At 33.1% G+C, this 25,861-nt stretch overlaps 3 protein-coding genes and 1 non-coding gene across 4 annotated transcripts; 2 read left to right on the top strand and 2 right to left on the bottom strand.

The window, feature by feature from the left end:
• Window positions 1-349: 349 nt before the first annotated feature.
• Window positions 350-558, top strand: LOC122598731. The gene has a single exon (XR_006323720.1). It is a non-coding gene; the product is annotated as a small nucleolar RNA U3 (small nucleolar RNA).
• A 5,029-nt stretch (window positions 559-5,587) lies between these two features.
• On the bottom strand, window positions 5,588-6,700 carry LOC122598332. Its single transcript, XM_043770924.1, has one exon. It carries the CDS (start codon window positions 6,608-6,610, stop codon window positions 5,762-5,764), a length of 849 nt encoding a protein of 282 aa, XP_043626859.1. The 5' UTR covers window positions 6,611-6,700; the 3' UTR covers window positions 5,588-5,761.
• Window positions 6,701-14,786: 8,086 nt separating this feature from the next.
• On the top strand, window positions 14,787-17,542 carry LOC122596780 (rRNA-processing protein FCF1 homolog). The gene is made up of 9 exons (XM_043769411.1): window positions 14,787-14,955; window positions 15,048-15,113; window positions 15,190-15,295; window positions 15,388-15,430; window positions 15,667-15,739; window positions 16,037-16,124; window positions 16,987-17,043; window positions 17,121-17,199; window positions 17,302-17,542. The coding sequence occupies exons 1-9, from the start codon at window positions 14,885-14,887 to the stop codon at window positions 17,313-17,315; spliced, it is 597 nt and encodes a 198-aa protein (XP_043625346.1). The 5' UTR covers window positions 14,787-14,884; the 3' UTR covers window positions 17,316-17,542.
• A 567-nt stretch (window positions 17,543-18,109) lies between these two features.
• Window positions 18,110-24,647, bottom strand: LOC122595998. Its single transcript, XM_043768493.1, has 14 exons — window positions 24,169-24,647; window positions 23,956-24,042; window positions 23,394-23,503; window positions 23,244-23,294; window positions 22,948-23,119; window positions 22,539-22,856; window positions 21,756-21,959; window positions 21,186-21,668; window positions 20,728-20,937; window positions 20,211-20,399; window positions 19,773-19,936; window positions 19,431-19,583; window positions 19,251-19,329; window positions 18,110-18,861 (listed from the first exon to the last, which is right to left on the bottom strand). The coding sequence occupies exons 1-14, from the start codon at window positions 24,607-24,609 to the stop codon at window positions 18,403-18,405; spliced, it is 3,120 nt and encodes a 1,039-aa protein (XP_043624428.1). The 5' UTR covers window positions 24,610-24,647; the 3' UTR covers window positions 18,110-18,402.
• Between the last annotated feature and the right edge of the window lie 1,214 nt (window positions 24,648-25,861).

Raw genomic sequence — 25,861 nt, 5'->3', positions numbered from 1 at the left:
GCCGCCACCATATCGGACTATTGGATTTCTAGCAAGAGAAAGAAAAAGAAGAGTCGAATTGTTGGGTTTATAGCAAGAGGAAAAACCACCCACCACCACCACCTTTTCAGAATTTACCTGTACAACAACCTTGGAAACATTCACTTCCATCCGGTCCATCTTTTCCTTTACAAAATATGTATAATGGATGTAGATCTAAAAAATAAGAAAAAAATATGGAAATTTGTGTTTGTCTGTGTTTATAGATCTGTGGGTGTGTGTGTTTATGGATCCGTGTATATATGGAAATTTGATGTGAGCCGAAGGTAGTGAATCCGTGGGTATGTGTGTTTACAGATCTCAGTGTGTTACGACCTTACTTGAACAAGATATGTTCCATAGGCTCGTACCTCTGTATCCTTGAATTCTATCAAGACAAAAACTCATGTCTAGTTGATGAAATAGATACATGTAGCTAGAGTGTGATTAACCGAGCCTTATGGTCTTGACCATGGCTCAGTAGAGGATCTCTGTTTGTCTATAAATTATGTTGGTGGTGGCCGAATGTGATGATTGATTTGGGTTGGTGGTGGCCGGTGGTGACTAGAGGTGGGCGGGTGTGATAATTGATTTAGATTGGTGGTGGCCAATACTGTAATGTATATGTGTGTATGTATGTGTGTGTGTGTGTGTATATATATATATATATAAACTGCAAGATTGGTCCTATTTGTGTAAAAAGACGATTTGCCCCTCACATGAGGTGCACATAATCAAATTAACGGTTGATACTTGACGGAATCGTTAGATTGGACCATTCTTGCGAAAAATGCATACTTTTGGGACCAAAAATGCAACAAATGAAAAGTTTGAACCAAACCTGCAAAAAGTGTGATAACACAGGGACCAAAAATGCAATTAGTTATATTTCATATTTGCGTTTACATCTTTGATAAAAGATATAGATATAGATAACTAATATAACGAATGCATTTTTGGTCCCTGAGTTATCACACATTTTGCAAGTTTGATACAAAAATGTAAAAAGTTGCGAAACGTATCTCTGTCATATCACACCTTTTGCAAATTTGGTCCAAAAGTAACATGTCGTTAATGCCCCCATGTGCTTGTCACATGAGGGGTAGTTTCGTCCATTTATTGCTCATAGGACCATTTCTGCAAAAAAAAAAAATAATAAAAAATAAAAAATTAAAATTAAAATAAAAATTAAAAGAAAAAAAAAAGCAAAAACTATTTTTATATATATTTCCTTCTCTCTTATTCATCATCATCATCATCCATATTAACAATCTTATCTTATTCATTTTTTCACCTTATTTTTTCTACCGAATTTATCATCATATCCAGAGTATAATATATATTACAAACAACTTTCCAAATCTTATAAAGAAAAACTATACAAGTTTACAAACTATCCACCGCCACCATGATTTTTGTTGCAGATCTTGCCAGAAAAAAAACACCACCACCACTACTATGTTTCCGGTTTATTTAATCGTATTTGGAGCAATATAAATCCTAATATTTAAGATCTTGATCAAAATTCAAAATCTAACTCAAAACCCCCAAATCTTTACTTATTTAATAATTTTTTATTTTTTCATTTTTTTTTTAATTAACTCAATTCATAAAAAAAAATTTAAATTTTTTTTTCTAACCCGAGTTAGTAAGTTATACATGTAAGGGTACGGTACGGGCTTCGCCCTTAAGGATATTAATAAAAGGTAGCTGGTGGGAGTGATAAGTCATTGAGGGTGATAGGTCATAAGGGGTGATCGGTGATGAGGTGATCTACCTTACGGGCTTCGCCCTTAGCTATCATGACTCCGCCATAGTCTGAGAGGCTTCGCCTATAGCTTACGGGCTACGCCCTTTGAAAATAAAATATATCTAAAAAAATTTTAAAATTTTTATATGAAATTGGTTAATTATAGAGAGAATGAAAAAAAGTAAAAAAACGAAAGAAAAGTTCAAAAAAATAAGCTAAAAAAATATTAAAACGAACCTTCTCTCTTTAAGGTACCTTATCATTTGATCTCTATCATATATATATATATATATATGTGTGTGTGTGTGTGTGTTAATGGGATTAAAGAAATTTCATAAGGTTTGGATTTTGGGGTGAAGAAAATTTGTTTATATTGATGTTGATGATGATGATGATGATGTATATGTAGATACATAAACATATATGTTTTAATTGCAATTATTTGTTGATGTTGATGATAACGATGAATAAGAGAGAAGGATGTACATATAGAAAATCTGTTTATATTGATGTTGATGATCATGATGAATAAGGGAGAAAGATGAATAAGAGTAGAAGGAAATATATATAAAATGAGTTTTTGTTGTTTTTTCTTTCTTTTATTTAATTTTTTGTGTGTAGAAATGGTCATATGAGCAATAAATGGACGAAACTACCCCCATTTGACAAGCACATGGGGGCATTAACGGTTGAATTCTAACGGCACGTTACTTTTGGACCAAAATTGCAAGAGATGTGATATGATAGGGATGCGTTTCGCGACTTTTCACATTTTTGTATCAAACTTGCAAAATGTGAGATAACACAGGGACCAAAAATGCAATTCGTTCTAACTAATATGTACGCCATCGGAGTATATTATAATCGGTCGAAATCTATTAACGCGGAAGAAATCTCACATCTTTATATGTAAAACCATCTTCATTCATATAGTTTTAGACTTATCATAGGCTCACCTTTAAAATTTTCAAAATACAAGTAGAGATCTAGAATGGTACACTGTTTGATTTACAAGGAGTCACAATCAGAAGTAACCAAATAGTATCTACACATATAGATATACTATATACAAAGCCACGTCACATCTATAATAAAGCCAACGTAAAAATAAAAGGTCAACTGCCCTTATATATGAATGAAGCCATGAATATTGGTGGTTCATCACATTCACATAAACAATGTGGGTCGGGTATGTCACACACTATCTATCTATTTGTATAAATGCTTTATTATTACGGCAATTAGGGTGGAGTGCAGAAGAACAGTCTACCGTCACATTTTGTTTTCTGCTTTTATTAAAATATATTTAAATGTAATAAAAACCTTATTATTTAAATGTAGAAAGGTTATTGGATGCATCACGCTTTGTCACATAGCTGTCTTGTAGACTAGTAGGTGTCGGCATCTTAATGCGCCGCCCCTCTTATATACTACTAAAAAAAGTGGGCTAGTTAAAGAGTTATGTTTTGAAATAGGAGCCCACTAACATTGGGCCTGTTACTCTCTCTGTCTAAAAGATTTGTTACTAGATCATCAAATCAATATGTATACTTTAATAAAAAAATCTACGCTTAACATTTATTTGTTGGTTTATTAGAAGAGTAATCCTATTTACAAACAAGTTTTTATAAATAATATTTCTATCTATTAAATCATATCTATTTTATTCTTCTCTTCTTTCTCTCTATTGCTTGATTGGGACACCAAACATGTTTGTGAACTTAATTTGTAAAATGTTGTTTAGCAACCTAGGATTAGTTTAACCTTTGAAAGTTATAAATCATTTTCACACTCAATGCATTTTATAAGAACACATTGGCCTAGATGTTCTTCGTTTTCGATAGAGGTGCACAAAAAAACCGGTTAACTTAACCGAACCGAAGTCTAACCGGTTAACCTAATCGGTTAGGAACCGAATCCGTACAAACCGGTTATAGGTTACCATTAACCATCGGTTTCTAAACGATTCCTACTTTCAAAACAAAAACCAATTTTTAACCGGTTAACCTAGAACCGGTTATTTTACAAAATAAAAACCGGTTAATCAGTTAACCCATATAAATATATAGAAAAAGTAAAAGAAAACTAGACTAGTCCAGATCTTGAAGAAACCCAACAACTAATATATGTATAATATATATATATATATAATATGTAACAAAGGTAACGAAAGACAATAAAACACAATACTAAGGAATAATAAGAAGCACAAAAAGAAAGAAAGACTTCCAGAGAAGGAGAAGAAGGCATAGTTTTGGGATAAAATTGTACACAAGGAGGACATGGAGCTTGAATCCTTATGTTTGGGTTTGACACAGTAAAATCCCACAAAACTTCCTCTGTTGGATATGTGCCTTCAACACTCTTGGATCATGTTTTTTTGCACTAGATCTGGTTGTTGAGTTGGTCAACAACAATGAAGATGATAAGAAATCTGTGAAGTCGTATGATAGGAATTACACATAGTCACATAGAGATTTAGAAATGTATTTCTTGATTTTTTGGCCTCTCCACTAGAAAAGGTATATATATTATGATGTGGTTGGTTAAAAATTACTGGAAATAGGTTAACTATTATCGGTTAACCAGTTTATATTAACCGAAATCGGTTTCATCGGTTGGAGTTTTTTCATATAGAAACCGGTTATTAACCGGTATAGGTTAATCGAAACCGGTTATTTTTTTAAAAAAAAATAACCGAAACTGGTTAACTGGTATTTGCATCTCTAGTTTTCGAGAGGGTTGTGGGCAACTCCGCATATATCGAATGAAACTTAATGGGTATTCTCCTCATATCAAAACATTTCAATATGGAATGACAGATCTTTATGATGGAATAAATTTACCATTCTTCATGTAGCTTGTTGGAGTTCAAGCATAGCAGTTAATGCTATGTATCAAAGTATATTAATCTTTTAAAACAATAGCAAGTTAGCAACAATAACAATACTCAAATCCATGGTAAAAATAATAAAAATAAAACCCACTGATTTGCAGAATATGTAAGAAGTATAATGTAAACAATCTTACTCAACCTTCATGTCACTATGCATATACTGGTTTCATTTTTATTTCATTCAGCAATCAGCATCATCCATTTGGTGTTTACCTTCTTATTAATATGGTGGAATTGTGGAAAGTATATTAAGTCATGATCATTTAGGCCAAATTGTAACCTCAGTTAATCAATTCCATTCAAATTCATGCTATCATTTTGATGTATCTTCATACTGTTAAAAACAACATTTGTGCTCTTCAAATCGAGTTCTGCAGTTTATTATGTACCAGATAAACAAGAAGACCATGAAATATGCTTTAACCAATTTCATTCAACAGTTGGGAACTACAAAAACATTAAGTCATGATCATTTACGCCAAATTATAACCTCAGTTTATCAATTCTATTCTAATTCATGCTATGATTTTGATTTATCTTCTTACTGTTAAAAACACCATTTATGCTCTTCAAATCGAATTCTGCAGTTCATTATGTACCAGATAAACAAGAAAATCATGAAAAAATGCTTAACCACTTCCATTCAACAGCTGGGAACTACAACCAAATTAAGTCACGCGACTCGATCAAACTTGGAATACGAATAGATACTACACATGATATGTACTGAAACGAAGATTCGCAAAACTAGCAACTAGTCGTAACCATAAACCTATCGACTCAAGTACTTTTATGCCATAGATGTCCTGCAACATCCTTCAAAACGTTTACACAATCAAAAAGCGCCCCAAAAAAATGATTTATTTCAAAATTCCAGCTACAAAAAATGAACTAAAAACTCAGACTAACATCACATACCAAAATGAAACCCAGAAATCCAACCTGATCTGTTTAATTCATCTAAAAAATGGAATTCTTTTGTTAGTTTTGTCCCAAAAACTAATTACACAAGAATCATTTTAATTCCCTCAAAGGTCAAAATCGTAAATTCAGACAATTAACTAACAAACCACCATGATCAAATCACAGCCGTTGATTTAGATCTTCTTTCCATGAAATCCAGCAATTGATAACAGATTTTGATCCGACGGACAAAAACTAAACCTTCTTTGTAACATTAACCCACACAATAATCCTTTACCGTCCAATTTAACATCCTTTTTATCGTTGACCGTTACCTTTGACTTAACGCCGTTAACTTCCTTTAACGCCGACGATGATGACGAGTCACTTCCATCGGAAAAATCCACCGGATCACCGATCGGAAACTCCGACGAATCCGCACCAGACGATCGATCACTCCGTTTCGAACTATTACGGCTGAGAACCATGGCCGGATGCCAAGACCGACGGCGGCGCTCACGCTCCCGCTCCTTTTCATTTTCATTCTCTCCAATCAAATCACGGAAACACACTGCGGACATGCCGTCAAACGCCGCGAAATCAGAACTCTCGTAAACCGTGGCGGCGATATTCAAAACGCCTTGGACTCTACCGGAAGGACGACGGATGTGGACGGCCGAAAAAGCCGGAGTTCCAATAACCGCTCCGGTTTTTGATGACGTAAGCGAAGAAGAACTCAACAAATAACGAACATTACCGATGAGATAATCACGGATATAACCAGAAGCGTAGATTTCGAATTGAACGGCTGACGTGTCACCGTAGATGAAACGTGGCGAAACTCGGAAAAGGAATTTTTCATTCCACGTCGGATTTTCGCCTCCAATTCGGTCCAAATGGCTGCGGAGTTTAGCGGCCGGGTCGACCCATGCGATGGCGTAAGTTCGGGTTTTGGTAGAGGGTGGGATTTTGAGGCCTTGTGCTGAGATCAAGTTGATCTCTAGAATTCTTGATTTTTCTTCTTCTTCAATTTCTTCTGCCATTTTTTGTTGAATAAATGTGGAGTCTCTCTCTGTTTTTTTTTTTTGTGTGTGTGTGGATATATAGATATATAGAATGTATGTATGTGATTATGATGATTGAAAGTGAATGTGTTTGTGTGTGATCAAGAAAGGGAAACGAATTTTTGATTATGATTTTGAGAGGGGGACAGAGAGAGACTCGGGTTTGAATTTGGGGATGGTGGGTGGATTTTTATAGTTATGACTCTAAAATGGGTCTTTAAATCCGTTACGAGTATTTATTTATTTTAACAAATAATTTTGTATCAATTAGCCTTATTTTAACCACTAATACGAGTATAATTTTGTATCAATTAGCCTTCAGATTTAATTTTAAAAAAGAAATAAAAAAAATAGCCTTTAGAGGGATGGCCGAACGGACATATAAATATATATATATATGGTGAAACCCGTGCGTTGCACTAACTTTTTTATGATCTACACAATGACATGCAACAAAAAATTGGTATAACGAAAAGTGAATAGTTATAGTGAAATATAATAAAATAGATGTTTATATGAATTGAACCATAAAAAAAATTCAGTAATAGAAATATACACATAATAAAGATACTTGATATTTATTACATTGAAAAAGTTACAAAACAAAAGTGTAACTAAAACAAAATAATATCTAAAATTTTAACATTCCCCATAAGCATAACACTTCATTCTTGAGTTTTAAACAAAAAGAAAAGAAAAGAGATGATTATATAGTGATAAAAAAGAAAAAAATAATAGTAGAGAAAATGCATTCTTGAGTTTATGAGGAAGGAAAGGAAAAAGTGATACTTTTACAAAATTATCCTCTATAATATTATATTGAAGGTTATGGTCAAATGCTAGAATAGTAATTGGCTACAAAAAGTTTTCCTTTCCAGGGGAATCTGCCCAAATTGGGCTGGAAATTTTGGGATCAAAAAGTGCCTAATTTCTCCTATCTTCTCATTTCTTTTCTTTGGAAAAAAATTCAAGAATACACTTTTCTCCTTATTTCTTATCCTTTCTTTCCCTTCCTATTAAAAATATAACTCAAGAATGCAGCATAAGTGTAATAGTTGGCAGTGTCAAACTTCCACAAGACGTAATCAGATGCTATATCACCATACATTCACACTCAACTTTGAGATTGTCTAGCACCCAATAGGTCATCTCAGTTGCTTTTTTCTTGAACCTCTCAATCACAGGTTGGTTAATACCTCAAAACTTGGGCGTGTTACAATCTCAGTTTGTAAAAAAGGGGTATTTTCGGGTCAACTTAGATTGTTCGGAACAAAGCGTTTCTTGACCACTTTTTGGTCAAGAACGCCTGGGAACCCCGCAGGAACCCCATACACATTGGCCCGGGTGGCGTTTTTGGAAGAAAAGAGGGAGGAAACGGCACGAGAAGGACGGGAGACATTTGAGAGTCTCAAGAAACAAAAGCCCGTTTGCAACGGCTTGTTTGACCCATTAATATCCAAAACCTAATTTTTTTTTTAATCCTTTTTAACCCCTTCTTTTATCTCCTTTTTTCGCCTTTCTCACTTTCTTCTCCAAATCTCACTCATTCTTCTTCTCCAAATCTATTTTTCTTCTACTTTCTTTCTACAAAATCATAAAACAATCACAAGATCTAAAAAAAAATGTATCCATACTACAATAACCCCAACTTTATCCTTTTTAACCCCTTCTTATCTCTCATTTTTTCGCCTTTCTCACTTTTTTCTCCAAATCTCACTCATTCTTCTTCTCCAAATCTATCTTTCTTTTACTTTCTTTCTACAAAATCATAAAACAATCACAAGATCTAAAAAAAAAATGTATCCATACTACAATAACCCCAACTTTCGTCCACAAACGCCGATAAATCCGACATCTACACCCGACATTAACGACCCAAATCTTCATAATAATCCCGGGTTTATTAACATGGTGGCTAATATGAATATGGGTGCTCCTATAGGTTCCGGATTCACGCCATGGGTTGGTTCATCGAGCCAAAATTTTGGGTGGGCGGTCGTTCCGTCTTCACCGGGAACAATGTTTGGTATATATATTTTCGGGAACAATGTTTGGCAAGTCAAAGTAAAAAAAAAAAAAAAAAAAAAAAAAAAAGTAGGGGTTCTTGAAAACCCCTTGCTCTAAGGTTTTGAAAGCTCCATGGTGACATCCTACATGGCAAGAAAAGTGCTAGTTTTGGGGTTCTTGAGAACCCCTTACTCCTTATAGCCTTAGCGCAACATGATACCAAACCCAACCATTTTGCCACCACCACTTTTGATAAAAAGTGGATGACCAAGAAAATAGATGAGTCAAGAACCTTGACACCATGTACTTTTGGAATGGTGAATAGTTCAGCATCATTCCAAGAAACTCTATATGTCAAGGGTGCTTTGTGGTAATTTTTCCACTTCCTTCAACTTTTTATGCAATTTAGCAAGAGCTTGACCTATTCTAGAACCTTGAGGCAAAATATCCAAATCCATCCCACCACTATAAATTTACTCGATGTCTAACTGATAACCAAGGAATTAATAAACTATACATGACAGAAGATATAGAAGTGTATTCCATACGTTGACGAGTGACCTAAAATATCTATTGATAACCTCCAAGAATAAAAGAAGAATTTTAAGCATACCCCTCATTTGACCAGATTTTCAGAAAGAATACTCGTTCCTTGTTGAGCCTTTTCTTTCTTAATATGGAAGCTAGCATTGTGAGGGTCTTGCTCATATTCAGACTGCATAGTCACAAAAAAAAAAAAACCAACTTTTAGAAAGTATCGAGTCCAAACACATATATATAACTATGTATAGCAACATACGATCCTTAATATCCTTCTAAATTGGTTGATAGTATGGAAAGGTTTCCAGGATCGTGATGATCAACCTGCAATGCAAATCATTCAATAAACCCATAATATATGCTATTCGCACCATTTATTATCTAGCAAGTACGACTCACTAATAATGAAAATGCTTAAATGAACATAAAGAATGGTACCGACAGTAGGATAATAGCACCAACCATAGTATGGTCAAAATTTGAGATGATCCTGAGACGTGCATAATTCTTAAGTTGTTCCATGGAAAGAAAAAAATTTCGAATTAATTTCAAATTTCTTATTATCAAATAGCTTGAAATAATCTTATAGATAAGTCTACATACCATAGAATGACATGATCTTGATCATTTCAGCATCATTTCTTTCCTCTGCAGCATTAAGAATCTGTATCCACATACTTACAAAATATAAATACTAAGAATCTGTATCCACATATGTATTGTATAATGATCATTTAGAAGACCTAGACATCTAACCTTTTAAGCCCCTTCTCTAGGTCCTGTCCTACTAAGATAGTTATGCGAATTTAATCACCCCATTGAAATCTACACACAAAGAAACTCAGCTATTTCAAGCACCTATAATCAACTTTTTAATGAAAGGAGAGATCGAATTTTGAGAGTTGTTACCTATTTATGCTTTAAACCTAAGAAAACCAAGACTAATCACCATTGCACCCTCGGTCATCACATTTTGCCACTGAGCTATCATTGCTTTCTTCTTATGGAAGTTGTCACTCGACCCTCTGGATACAGTAAATTTAATATAATAAAAGGTCAAGCTTTGATGGTAACATACATAAAAAGGAATGTTCTGAGTAAAACATTAATTCCTCCGATTTAAATTCGAGTCCAACTCATTATAGTGTGTCACCTCTATCCATTCATAAAAGGTTACATCTAGTTTAAAAATGACATTATGGGTTGAGTATTGTCAATCACATACAGAGTTACAGTTGGACATACATTTTTGATAGTAAGAATGTCATGGAACAAATGGGGCATTTATAGGAAAATGAAGTACATGATATCTCCGTATAATATACATATCGAATCAATTCAAGAAAAGGCAAATTGTTGTTCTAAATGTGAAGATACATAATTCAAGAATTTGAATAATTTGCATAACCACTATTATCACACAATGAAGTTAATCATAATGGTTTCAAGGATGCAGCATCAGAGCCCTTTTTATTTTATTCACTTGATATTCTATGTTGTTTGATAGTATAAATTAACCATGATTCTAAGTTTTATAACAACATCCATATAAACCGAGCCATGCTTAGTTAACCTCCTCGTATCAAATGAGGACTTTAACCTCCTCCTCTGGCATCGTATTACTGAGCTAACTAAAAGAAACCCACATTGTTGCTTCATTTACCAAACCGTAAACATCGCCACGTCAATCAAAGTAATATGGTGGTGCACGTACAACTCAAATGATTTCTATCTATCTAATCAATAATAACCTATTATCAAGAATTAAGAAACTAATACTAACTTAAAAAATGATATGGATACTGAAAACCGAATTCGACACATACCATGGGCGTGTTGTAAAACGAACACCCCTGTATATATCTCTGTCCATCTTGCTGAAAACATGAAAAAAAGACGTAAACTAAGAAGTCCAACCACAATTTAATGTATTAACAATTTTTAACAATGTGCATCTAAAGACAATCGAAAACTATAAAGAAAAAATAATGAAAAATTAAAGACCCTTGAAATTAGTCCTCTATTTATAGGCTAATATGTAAGAGTTTTTACCTTGGTGGACAAGCAATCCTAAGGATTCTAGAACCCTTAAAATTTCGGCCCCCTATGGATGGAATTAAGAAACAACTCTAATTCCTAATTTCAATTCAACACCCCCTCTTTAATTAATTAAATACAATTAACCCTTTAGTTAGTTTAATTAATCATTTGTGATTATATTTTAATTAATATATTACTTTAATATATTAATTAATAATATAGAGTTACCGTGTCAGTTCGTGTGACCCCGTAAGCTTAAATTATTTCAGGACATACGTTTTATAATTAACATGATCACACTCTAACCCCAACTTCCGAGGCACAAACAAAAAGATGAAAACTTCTTTATTTCCAATGTAAATTGTATTGTATCTATGCAAACTCCCTTTCTTCTTCAATTACATATTTACATTCTCAAATCTAAATATAACACCATTTTCCAATATTCTCTCTCTGACACACACTAATTTTTTTCTTGTTGCCTGAAGTAAAATGGTTTTGATAAATTGGAGGATTTGTGATGAAAACATCGTACTGACAAAAGCCGATTATGCTTGGAATTATGGTAAGCATTAACAATTAGAAAATCTATAATTCCTTATAAAATATATTGGACTCCTTATTTTAGAAAATTTAACAATCTTTTCAATATCTCTATATTGCCCATAATTCACACATTACCTCTAATTCTATATCTCTAAACATAATCAGACAACACCCTACTAAGATCTAACACATGATCACTTCTTTCTATCCTTCCTATTTACACACACGCATATCGATCCTCCCCTATTATTTTGTATTATCATCACCGTTTAACCGCTGCAACGCGCGGACACCAACCCTAGTGTGTCTATATATATATATATATATATTGGGAAAAGGGAATATAAGGTTGTCCGACACATAAGCTTAGGTGTGGAACCTCTCACATATTAATATTTTATTATTTCTTGTTTAATGAATAAATGCATGGGCCCTTATGATTTTTATGGATTAAAAAAACAATATGTGAATGTTCCACATCTAAGCTTAGATATCCGACAGCCTTATATTCCCATCCCCATATATTTTAAGTAAAATGCTTGAAGTAAAATGTCCTTGCTTACTATTCATGCTACTAGGCGTTCTCTAATTGTTCTTAGAAATACGCTCTTTTGGAACCGAATCAAACCGGATGTCGAACTAGTTATAGGGTCGGTTACGATCCAACTGGTCCGACCGACTAAAAAACAAATTCTTTTTATAAATAATAAAACATACTTCGGAGGGTTTATGTATCAAGAAGGCGAGATAATATATAAACTAATTTCTTGTGTAGTGGGCGTAATTTCTCTTCAATCTAAAGGTCGAAGATCGATTCTAAGCACTTGCAGTTTTGTTTTAGTAAACAAACTAGATATTAGACCCGTGTCCAACACTTACACGGGTTTTACGATAGATCTTCATATATTTAAGTCATAAAATCTTATAATATGAAGATATATGGTTCTAAGTGTTATACTTTGCAAGTTGTAATACAATAATCACAGATTCGTCACTGTCATTATTAGCTGAGACGTATTGATGAAATTGTTTGTCGTAGTTATTTCATAAGGCACATGCTATAATAATTTCTATAAAAATTTTTGAAACCATTTGTACTTATAATATGATATTATTATAAAAGAATTAAAATATAAGCATACTTGTGATACTAAACTTGATATTTAAGTATACGTATTTGATAATGATGCGAGCCCTTAACACGAATAGGTTTATTCTTAATCACCTATCCTATGATAATTATTAATGGCTAAGACTAAATATAAATTAAGTATTCAGACTAAAAAGTGTAAATTATTGATGGAAAACAATACATAAGCGGGAATCAATTTGGCGAAATTGAGCGATTTGATTGGTTAATGAATCATTATGTTTTAAAATAATTTTTTGTAGGCAATATTTCATATGTAGAAATTGTTTTAAATTAAATTTTAAAAAATTCTCTCAAGTTGATGGCTAAAAATAAATATAAGTTAAGTATTCGGGGTTAAAAGTGTAAATTATTGATAAAAAACAAAAACATGTAAATTAATGAGACTTTTTCCAACAAATTAACATAAATACTAATATAATAATATATTTGGATAATGTCTATTATGATTTTTGATTTATAGTTAATCTAAATGATGACATAAGCGAGTGTCAATTTAATAAAATTGAACGATTTGATTGGTTAATAAGTCATTAGTTCAATTATCTTATTATATACTAGATTTTAGACCCATGTCCAACACTGGACACGAGGTTTACGATATTATCAATATTAGATCTTCATACTTTTAAGTCATAAAAGCTTATAATTTTGAAGAAATACGGTTCTAAGTGTTATATTTGTAGTACAATAATCATATGTTTGTCACTGTAATGATTAGCCTAGACATATTGATGGAATTGTTTGTCGTAGTCATTCCACAAGCCACATGCTATATATAATAATTTCTCCATTATAAAATATTTTGAAACCAGTTATACTCATAATGTGATATTATTATGAAAGATAATTAAGAATTAAAATATAAACATATTTGTGATCCTGTACTTGACATTCAAGTATACGTATTTAATCATGATGTGCGTCCATAACACGCATAGGGTTATTTTCAATCACTTGTTATATAATAATATGATAACAATTAGGAGTGTTTTTATATTCTTTGATAACAATTAGAACTCTTGATTTGAGTAACAGTTGTAACATTAAACATTAATATGTAAAACTAATATATAAAAAGGGGAAAATTATGTACCTTTTTTTATTGAGAGATAAAATGAACCTTGAATGTAGTTTATATTGATTTGAATTTAGGATTAAAGTAACTCTTTGTTGTAAATCGTGTTTGGGATATGTATATAGAGTTCACATTGTATTTATATCAAATATTATACTAAATATTAATATTTACAATTATAAAAATCTAATATAATATTTGTTAATAAGTCATTAGGTTTTGAAATAATTTTTTGTAGAAAATATTTCATATGTTAAAATTTTTTTTAATTTAATTAAATGATTGTAAATTTTAAAAAATTCTCTCAAGTTGATGGCTAAAAATAAATATAAATTAAGTATTCAGGGCTAAAAAGTGTAAATTATTGATGGAAAACAAAAAAGTGTAAATTAATGAGACTTTTTCTACAAATTAATATAAATATTAATATAATAATATATTTGGATAATGATTATTGTGATTTTTAATTTGTAGTTTATCTAAATGATGACATCTCAAAAGTCAAATTGATGAAATCGAACGATGTGATTGGTTAATTAGTCATTAGTTCAACTGTCTTATAGTATATATTAAGATTAAGATTAAGATTAAAATTAAAATTCAACTGATGGTCATCCAATGGTTGAACCGCCCGGTTTGATCCGGTTTTCAAGACAGCCTTCATCCCCCAAGTTCCAGACCCATTGGATCCAAATCCAATTCCTGAAAATAATATTAAGCCCATTAATCTGGCCCAACATATACCATCTCACCTGTTTTGCCGGATTCTTCTTTCCTACCATAAACTTGCTGGATTGTATCAAGGTCTTTACTTTTTAGGGTTTATTGTCCCCTGTAACACCAAAATCTCAAAATTTCACATTTTTAGGGTTTATCAAACACAAACACAAAAATGGGAAGAGCTAAAAAAGGTCCCAAATTTGCTACAATGAAGAAAATGGTCACTCGCAAAGCAATTAAACTGTAAGTTAACCCCCCCATCTTCTATTATTATTATAATTATTTGACTTGCTGTATGTAATAATTTTTCTTTTTTTTTTTCTTTTTCTTTTCAGACATAAAGAAGAGGTTTTGAACCCAAATAAAAAAGATTTAACTAAAGAAAACCTCCCCAGAAACGTGTAAGTTTTTTTTTGTTTTTTTTTTAATGATATTTATTTGTATGTACTTACATGTTTTTGTTTCTATATATTGCAGACCTTATGTATCATCTGCTTTGTTCTTTACTTACAATACTGCTCTTGGACCGCCTTATCGAGTTATAGTTGATACTAATTTCATCAATTTTTCCATCCAAAATAAAGTGAGTTTGTTTTATACAAGTTTGTTATGAATATTGAATGTGAATATGGGCTTGTGATACTGATTTACAGATTATTTTTTTTTTTGATTTAGTTGGATTTGGAGAAGGGAATGATGGACTGCTTATATGCTAAATGTAAGTTTTTATATTTTATATATTCTTACTTTTAATATGTGTGATTTATATGTTAAATGATTGGTGTAGAATGAGTATATCTGCTTATGGGTGTCACAGTTTGCGTAAACTATGAATATGGTATTTCCGTATTTGTTTAGATTGAAAAGAGTAGTATTGCAGTCTATGCTTACTAATTTTTTTTTTTACATGTTTGGCGTGTTATTGATTCGGGTCGTTTTTTGTTTTTCCTGTAGGTACTCCATGTATTACCGATTGTGTGATGGCTGAACTTGAAAAGCTTGGTCAGAAATACCGTGTTGCTTTGAGGTAACTGATTTCATTGGTTACCTTGATCTGTAGGATCTACTCTATCTGGTTGTATCGGGTTTTACTTTTAACCTATCAAGTACACGTAGAGGCGCCAAATAATGTTATTAGATGCAATAAGTTGTTTGTACTTTAAGTATATATAGGAAACATGAAAATAGTGGATTTATAATCTAAATTGAATCGATCTTTGGAAATACCTGAGATTACCGAGGAAGCATTTAGAGCAGCATACTTGTGTTGTAAACTTCTATCAGGAATACCGTTTTCTTTATCATTGTTTTATTTCTCAAACAGAATTGCCAAGGATCCTAGATTTGAAAGGCTTCCCTGCACTCATAAAGGAACTTATGCTGATGACTGCATTGTTGAAAGAGTTACACAGGTAACACTCAAATGTCGTTTATATGCTCGTTTCTATGTTTATATGGGTGATCTCAGTTCTGATGTTGCTGATTTATGGATCTAATTGCTTATCAATTATGTCACTGGGGATACGTTAAGTCTATTTTCTTGAAATACCTTGCATGAACCTAAACAGGGATAGTGTTAATAGCTCTTTAGCAAAAAGTAGCCCAAGTAGCCCAAGTAGGTGAGGTGAAGGATGGTTATTAGAAGCCAAGGGTAAAATCTGAACTAAAACATACTTCGCGTGCCTGTAAGAGAGAAAAAAAAAGACATGTGAGCCTAAGTATCTTGTTTCTCCCAATAATTTGTACTGATATCAGCACACTGAGTAAATGTAAAATATGCACATGACTTGCACTTAAATATGTGTTTATCTGTTTGGTTTTAGACTTCTGTAGTTCTATACATATACTAAGCATTCTCGCACACTCCCTTCATATTGTACAACTTGTGAATCTTGGCCTGCACACATTTTAATAAGAAGCAAGACAGCTGCATACATGGTTATTGACCTTTGTAGGACTGTTGTTATTTATGCTTATACGAGAGTTGGCTGCCTGCCCACGTGGGATTGATATATGATCAAGTGCATGACCCTAGAAAATGTTCATTGAGGTGGTTTGAGTTCCCATGGTCATTCTATTTTTTTAATGTTAAAATGATTTAATATGCATAGAATTTGACTGCCTAGTAAACAAGGGGATTGATGTGCCTTGAAACAATGGGATCCAAGCCTAGCCCTGTGCCTGAATCATCTCATTTCTCAATGACATATAACCAATTGTCAGACACCATGTTATACGTTCTATAGGATCTCATAATTTCTTTCAATGAAACAGCACAAGTGTTATATGGTAGCGACATGCGATAGAGATTTAAAGCGTAGGATTCGCAAGGTATGTTCCATTTCAGCAAATCATGTCTTCTTTGTCTTGACTTTCTATGATTTAAACCAACTTATTTTGGTAAACAGATACCTGGTGTGCCAATTATGTATATCACCCAACACAAGTACTCTATTGAAAGATTGCCTGAAGCAACAATGGGTGGTGGTAAGCTAAATCACCCGTTCCATTTCTTGCTTACATTTTTAAATTGTTGAAAGAAAACAAGAATTGGATCTAACAATTTATGTTTCTTTTGTCATTTTGCAGCTCCAAGAATATGAAATTGAGGTGTTTTTGCACGTTGTCAATGATCAGATTTGCTCGAGTTGAATCTCAGATCTCGTAGAAACCACTGCCAACTGTTACAAGTGTCTATCGTTCTTCAAGATTGTATCACCTTTTTATATTTTTATTATAGAGGCAATCTTATAATGCATAACGTTTAATTACTTGAGAAGCAATTAGTGTTCTATAATTTAGTTTTCAATGACACTGTTTGTTCCTATCATCCTATGAATTGTTTGGATTACGTGCTAAAAGTAGTTTCAGTAAGGTGGCAAAGTGGCCTGGCTGTCAGACTATGTGCAACTGAATTTGCCTGGTCTGTCTGTTCAACAATTTGTCTATTTTATCTATTTTAAAGTTGTGTGGACTTGTAACTAAAAATAATATCATCACAATAGTAATGAATATTTGAATAGAACAATTCGAGGACGCACAAAACATCCACAAATTCATTCGTCATGCATCCATTGTCCGTCTGTCACCTATTGTGTATTTGGTAAGCTGCTATTCATTGGGTAGGATGACGATTGCCCTCTAGTTGGCTCATTTTTTTGCAGATATCCGAGCATGACTAAAAATATGCAAAGCAAAATTGCCATTTATATTTTAAAACATTAACATCTAGCTAATGTCAGCATTTAATAGTAGTCTTGTTTTGCTCATCTATTCGTCTAAGGCGTGTACTAGGCTTGGGTAGCTATAATATTCATTTGCAACCTGCTTGTTAAGGATCACATTGTAGAAATTACCGGGGGGGTTAGCCCTCCTTAATAAAACAAACAATAGCAGATATCTAAACCCAAACATTTAATGCAGGGTATAAGCTTTGTTACAAAAGCAGGAATCATAAGTAATTACAGCACATTTAGTATACATTTAAGGTAAATGCACTAACGTTTGAGCACCATCTAAGACTAGATGTAATATTACATACAGATACATTGGATTACCTTACCTCTATTACATAACAGCAAAACTTTTTTTCTTTTTTTCTTTCTTTATCAAAAAAAGCCTGAAGAGATTCTATATTTTCACAAAGAATTGACCCAATGACACTACAATTTCTACCCAAAAAAGTATCTGCTATCTAACAAGCTTTGTTGCTTCTGCAATGGGGTCCGAGTTATTTACCGTTTCGTTATCAGGTGGCGGTTTCACATATTTCCCTAAAACCTTTTGGTGAGTCCGATTTCTGATCCTCTGAATCTTGTCTTTACTTTTCTGCTTTCGTTTCTCTTTTTGTCGTCTCATTTGACTCCTTTCTTTCTCATACATTCCTTGCCAGAAGACCTCACCGGTTGAAGGCCATAACCACCGTTGTTTAGGGTGGTCTGAGTCAGCTTCTTCAGCAAGATCTTCATCCATGGCTTTTAGCGTGTTGTAATTGAACCATTTGATCCACATTTTACCTCTTCGACTCTTGAAATCGTGTTGTTCTTGGATTGTTCCGGTTGTAGGGTCAATGTACACCATTCGTCTTGCACTGTGGTATGCCCAAACGTTTACAAGAAGCTCAAGAACACGTGAGTAGCAATGCTTGTCCTGCAAAATACGGCGCAAAACCAAATGAATCTAAGGCCAGGGTAATGCCTGAGGTAACCAAGATGGCTTGTTGGTAGTTGGGGTTGAATTGAAACATGTCCCTTTTTACGGCAGAAATGGTCCAGATCAGGTTGGGTCGACCTGCTAAAACTTTTTGCTCTATTATATAAAGTTATTACAAATGATCAATGCGTTGATTATGACCACAGGAACAATGTTAAATACAATTCATAAGGTTGCATGAACTGGAAATAGACTTAGGCATAGTTACAGCCCGTTAAACCCGTTTATAATAAAACACAACCAAAATCAACCAATTCCTAAGAAAATGGGTCGAGATTGTCACCTCAATCAGTCTGAAACAAGCATCCGTGAAAGGCAAAGCTTACCTTAGATAAACTTAGGTAGCAGAGACCACTTTGGTGGTGCTCATCGTATACTTGTGCATCCAATGCGTCCACAAACATTCTGAAAATGTTGATGCAAAAATTAATTCCATTTACTGAAAAGGGGGGTTGTTGCTGTTCAATTTTTTTTATCTTAAGAACTCGCTTAAAAAGAACATTCACCTTGAGAACATCACAAACTCTAGGAAAGACTTGGTTGGCATAGACCAGCTATGCATGACAGACCATGAATCTCCATCTGCAGGCATTGGAGGAAGAGACGTCGAGTTTTCCTTCAACCCATACATTTTCTCGAGAGCATTAGAGAACGCAAACCTTGCACAAATAAAGCATTTTTTCATTGTTGTAGGTATTTTAGGCATTTGAATTTTAATCAAACCTTGTTGCATTGCTAGTGTCCCATAAATATATTCAAAAGAGTTTCCTAAATAATGTGGCCAAGGGAGTGAACTTTGCATAATGTTAAAGATAAGAATTAATGTAACAAGAATTGTAGAGCCTTACCTGCAATTACCGGCGTTTATGGCATCACAAAATGTCCAAAAATCTTGTTGCATAGGGTTCCTTGGATCCTTATCCATTTGAACCCAGAAATACATAGCATCACCATGCCTGCGTGCTTGAATGTCATCTAACAAAGCAGCCTCGGCAGCTTTTGACAAAGAAGTCTGTTTATATTTTGAATGCCCTTGAGATTAAAAGTAAAAATAGGAAGAAAAAAAATAATATTGTTGCAGAGTTATACTCTTTCTCATATCAAAATTGCAGCATTTGACATAAATACAGTTGAATGCAAAAGTTTGACCAAACATATCCTTCAATGAACATCTTAAATTGACTTATAATGGTGATTATCAGTAAATGATTTTAACTTAAATTTTTTTGTATAAAAGCAAATGCTGCCAGTTTCAAGGAAACCAGAAATTTTAGAAATTTACATGCCTTCTTAGCTGTCGCTCTCCATGATGAAAACCCGATCCAAGCATTCTTGTGTATGCGGTCGATACGGTTAGCAATTGCAAAAAAGGCTCCAAAGTCACCAAGAGCATCACGGTAATAAGGTGTGCTTAGCAGAGGAAGACGAGAGGGTGCATCAATGTCATCTGTTCTTGATCTACGACCTTTTGTTGACTACAACATTATCATCAGAAACAAGTTCGGTTTTAATCACAGGATGGATGGCATTCAAACAAAAATAGAAGATCTTTCAACACAAATTGGACTCATTGAGTAGCCAAGACTTTCTCAGTAAAACCTCAAGATCCTGAATTCAAATCTAACATTTGTGTGTTGACAAGAGGCGTCAATTTGAAGTTTTGGAATAATTGCTAATTAACATTGATTTGGGTGATAATCACTGACAGGTTAAACAGGTCAGGTTTATTAGATGGGTTGAACAAGTAAACATGTTTTGAGTTTATCCAAAGTGTATTTTAATGTTTATGGTAAAGTAACTCACCAGTCCAAGACCTCGATAAAGTGAACTATGATGTAGAAAAGGCCAAGCACCTTGACCAAAGTATGGTTCATAGATGCATAATGGTTGACCCGTCCTTTCAAGCTCACCATCATCCCTCTCATGCAAATCATTTCTACTCCGGTCAGCTCTCTTCGCACTTCGATATACTTCCTCCCATGTCCCTCTCGGTTGCTCACTTCTGTCCCTCAACTACATAAAAGTTACAGCAAAGATTAGGTCTATGCAATAAGATCTTCAGATTTTCCAAAAAAGAAAATTTTAGATTATTTGGGATTGGGGATTCCCATAAAAGAAAAGAGAAGTCAGATGGTTCGGTCCACAAATCCCATAGTTTTGTGTAAGGTGATTTCGAACTTTCAAAATAAGTCTAACATTCGACTCAAACTACATTCGAAGTCAAATGTTGAAGAACCAAGAAAGAGAAACTTCTTCGTTACCTCTCCATCTTCTCTTTTCTTTTTAGTCATTGCTGTCTGAATGCTTTTTTCTTCTTCCCATATACTGTACAAAAATGTATCATCGGCCACAACAGGAGCAGAAATCTCTTTTAGAGTACGATTCCACCTATCTTCAACTTTGTTTAAGAAACTGTAAATCCTCGAAGTTCTATTTACAAATTTATGATCTGCAATAGCTTCAAAAAACTGCCACTGCCACTCGGTTTTGATATTCAAAGGGATTTCCGATATTGCTTTTGGAGATGCAACTTCAGAAGGAAGGTTGAGAACATTTTCAATTAAGGAAGCATAACCTTCAATGGATTCCAAAACCATCAAGGTTTTTGCAGTATGTTTTCCTTTTAAAGCTACATTGTGAGCTAGAGATGATAATCTTCCTTTAGAGATCAACTGCAACATAATTTGTGTTAAAGCCTTTATGTTCTCTTTGGGAAATAGGTAGCCGTTGACCTTATCATCAACCTGAAATATGTTATGGACACATAAGTACTTGAAAGAAACTTAAATTAAGTGCTTGAGATAGAAAAGCTGAAGGTTTTAGATGCATACATGTTTCTTGATTATTGATAGGTCAGGAGCAATTACTGGTTTTTCAAAGCACATTGCTTTCAATACGATGTCGGGGAAAGACTGTTCTTCTAGAAACGACCCGTATATCACAACATCTGTGATACTTAAAACATCATACATGTCTTCATTGATGACAGCATGATTTACGGTACCACTTGGGTAGTTCAGGTTTGAAGCAATTTCCTATGAAAGATATAATTATCATATTAGTATGAAGCAGAGAGATATGAAACTGAAAAACCTACCCTGTTCCATATAAATTGTTGCATTTTCCATCTTGGATGTTCATAAAGGTTCAAACTTTTATAAGATTGAGTTACACCACCTACTAGGTCCAAAATATGCTCTCATTTTGTTACGACAGTTGACACCACACCAAACACTTTTATGAGACAAAGGTGTTTAAAGTTGCCTTTTGGAAATGACTATCCAACTATTGCAGCCTCCAGTTACAATAAGTAGTTTTTCGCTTATAACTGCTTAAGGGGCCAAATAATCGGTTCAATACTAGCTGCAACAAAGCTAATTATCCACTGGTAAACTAATACTACTTGTCTTATCTTCTCTAACCCAATGTGAGAAACTTCTATGTCCATTTCGGAAATCTACGCTGCTTGATCACATAATATTTTTGTAGGTTATGTTGTCGATTAGTTTCTTAATAAATCAAAATATCCCTTATATGTCAGTCACTTCCTAATATTTCCTAGACTGAAGGAGTACCAAGTATATAAAAAAAGGTTTCAAGGAAAACAATTCTACCTCAAGGGCGGCACTGTAATTACCCGTCAAGTCTTGGCTCAAGATGATGATCCTTAAACGAGGACTCGAACTGTCCTCAACCGGAAACTCTGCTAAAAGTGGAAATAAAGCCTTTAAAACGAGTGCATGCTCCACCCATAATCCTTTATAAAGAAACTGACTTCCAGTTATAGCTATAACAAAATCATGATCCGCATAATTCATATTTACACGCCGACTTTCTTCATGAATGGTTGGCGAGTTATCTAATTTGCATGCCCCAGAAGGAGATCCAGGTATAACAAAGTAGTTTCCAGCATCAAACGCAGCATAATACATCTGAAAATGAATCAAATTAAGACAGAGGTTTCTAGTAAAAAGGTTTTATATAAAAATCATTGGAATGATAAGTAACATCACAACAGCTTACCGGAAGGGCATGATTGGGGAAAACAACAACTGTAGCTCGATTAAAGACAGATTTCCAATCATTAATCAGTTGAATTTGATCATTTGAAACGTAATCTTTGAAGCGGGTAGCAAGTGTTCTTTCATGAAGGGTCCATATAAGAGGCAAGGATTTAAAGGGTTCCTGCAAAAGGCTGTAATAACTAAATTTATTAAGTTAATGTACAACTTAAAAATCCGTATCTGCAAATATACAGGTTCTTAAAGTTTTAAATTCTAGTCACTTGATAATGATAGTATAAGCTTTGGTATACTTACCCTGAAATGGCATCTTTTGCCTCAAGAGAATTAACAAGTACGGCATCATAGCTGCATAGATTATTCGGTAAATAAATAGATACCACATTTATAACATTATCTCATCTAACTTCCGTGCTAAATAAACATGAGAATTAAATGCGAACTTACTTTAGCCAGTCAATTATAATCTTTGAATCACCATTAGCTTCAACAATGTTGACTGTAACTCCAACATTTTTCCACACAGCATGCACAGGACCATCTTCAAGAGAGTAAACCTGTAAAAATGTTGATAATGACTCAGTAAAATCACTCAAGAACACCGGATATCAATTACACAGCAAAAGTAAACAACTTTTGTTATTGCCCCGAAACTCAATGAATAACGCACATATAAAGTTTAAAACTTTGATTGCGTATACAAAAAAATGGATAACCAACCCATTATCAGTCTCCCGACCGGTCTCACAGTGAACCTCAGAGATGGAAACTCGCATAGCACTATTATTCAAGGGACATACGGTCATGATTTAAACCCCTGACCTCCGCTGCTTACGATTGCTAATTTATACAATGCACTTCCATAAGTGACAATTCCAAGGGAAACTCATCTTTACTATATTAAGCCATGACTCAATTACATTCATACTAAAATTCTCATAAGTTTCTACTACAAATTATAATTCATAGACACAAAAGTAGCCCAAATTCTCATGAACAACAAAATTACCTCAATTTCATAGCCAATTGCTCTCAAAGCAGATGCAACACTGACCATCAATACTTGCTGTGGATCAACTAACAGATCTGCAAATACCTACATAATGAAACCCAGAACAAAATAACAGTAACATTGTCATTCTTTCCAAAACAAGTTTCTGTAAAAATTACTAAAATAAGTAACAAAATTATTTCTAAAAAATTACTATAATGAAATACTTACAAAAGCCAATTTGGGATTTCTAAGCCCAAATCTCACTAGTTTTATAGAATCTCCAAAAGCCAAATTTTCAGCATTTTTATATTCTTTTTGGAACTTAAGCAAGAGCTTAGTAGGCTCAAACTTAACACCTTCACCAAAATCCAAACCACCAAAATCTTGAAAGAATTTCATCATATCCATATCAAAGTTATCATCTTTTTGCTCCAAGAAATCAGCTTTTTCAACAGGCAAAAACATTTGAAAAACAAACATAAAAAATATAAAAACAGCCACTCCACAAATCCATTGTAAGTAATCAAGCTTTTTCAAGACCATAAATCTTGCAAATCTTGACTTTTTATTTCTTTGCCCAAATGAATTATTTCTTTCATTCCTTGAATTCAATGATTTTAGTAAAGCATCTCTTTTTAATGGCAACATTCCATTTTCAAGAGACCCCATTTACATAATAATACTAATTATATAGAATTTTCCCAAAAAAAAATATTGTACTATCACAAGAAAAATGGGATTAATTTTTTTTTATATATATATATAATTGACATAAAAAACCAAAAAGGGACTTAAATATTTCTTGAAAATGGGTAAAGACAAAAAAGTTTGCTTTGCTGAAATTTGAGATTAGAAACACTATCTAAAGTGAAGTGATTAGCAACAATATTGCTTTTATTTGTATGTGTATATAATTATAGAAAAAGGAGACTTATTAAAGAAATCAAGAGATGCTCGTGAGTTGTTTCTTTTCAGCGATAAAGAAAACAGCTCAGAAGCTTTAAGATATACTATAGAGATATTAAATAGATATATAAATTAATAAAAATACTTTCTTTTATTTTTTTTCATTGTTTATCTTTTTATCCATGCCTGGCTGCTATATATCTCACGTTAACAATTGTTTTAACTTGTGGGTTTTCATTGTTTATGTATTCTCAAAAGTGGGTTTTCCATGCTCAATCTAAAGTACACGTTTTAATGTATTGTTCTTATGCATTTTCTACTTATATAGTCGGAGTTTTGGGGTTTTACAAGTTGAGCTAATTTCGTTATTAGGCTCTCGATCACGCTCACGGGTTTAGGTTTGTGAGTTGTTTGGTTAAATTTTGTATGCTTAATCAATTTATTAAAAATTTCAGGTCTAAATTCTCAAAATCAAATTGATGTTAGATAACCCAAACCCAACCCATCTAGGAGATTCGATTATATATGGGTTAGTAAATTGATGGCTGAAGGATTAACTTTAATTCATATGATAAAGATTTATGGTCTACTTGTAATTTTTTCTCTATAATTTAATTTATTTAAAAAGTAAAATTTCTTAACCAAAAAAAATCACATACTTTTTAAATGAAGATAATAGTCTAAATTATCATAATTTGTATATGTCATATATTATAGGTCTTAAATAACGGTGTATGAAAAGATTAAGGTATTAACAATTTTATTTTATTTAAGATAAAGAAGTTGTTTTCAGGTTTTACTAAAATATAAAAATACATCTAGTTTTACACAACGTAAAAACTAATCCCATACAAAGATTAAAGGTGTTAGCCATTTGATTTACCTAAGCAAACTAAGAAGTGTTAGATAATTTAGCATAAGCAAACTAAGAATTGTTTACATAATTTTCCTTTTATTTGCTAGCTTTCAGGTTTTACATTGTATTTACTCGTATTTGCTAGTTTAGTAGCTTATG

This window comes from Erigeron canadensis, chromosome 4 (genome assembly GCF_010389155.1).
Source record: "Erigeron canadensis isolate Cc75 chromosome 4, C_canadensis_v1, whole genome shotgun sequence".
In the NCBI taxonomy this organism is placed as follows: Eukaryota; Viridiplantae; Streptophyta; class Magnoliopsida; order Asterales; family Asteraceae; genus Erigeron; species Erigeron canadensis.
This window is presented reverse-complemented; position numbering and strand designations above follow the sequence as displayed.

Coding starts and splice junctions, on each gene's coding strand:
- LOC122596780 (XM_043769411.1), top strand. CDS start 14,885: ATGGGAAGAGCTAAAAAAGGTCCCAAATTTGCTACAATGAAGAAAATG. Junction 15,114..15,189: donor GAAAACCTCCCCAGAAACGT/GTAAGTTTTTTT, acceptor TATATATTGCAG/ACCTTATGTATCATCTGCTT. Junction 15,431..15,666: donor GGACTGCTTATATGCTAAAT/GTAAGTTTTTAT, acceptor TTTTTCCTGTAG/GTACTCCATGTATTACCGAT.
- LOC122595998 (XM_043768493.1), bottom strand. CDS start 24,609: ATGGGGTCTCTTGAAAATGGAATGTTGCCATTAAAAAGAGATGCTTTA. Junction 21,669..21,755: donor TATCAATAATCAAGAAACAT/GTATGCATCTAA, acceptor AACATATTTCAG/GTTGATGATAAGGTCAACGG. Junction 19,330..19,430: donor GAGTTTGTGATGTTCTCAAG/GTGAATGTTCTT, acceptor CAACATTTTCAG/AATGTTTGTGGACGCATTGG.
- LOC122598332 (XM_043770924.1), bottom strand. CDS start 6,610: ATGGCAGAAGAAATTGAAGAAGAAGAAAAATCAAGAATTCTAGAGATC.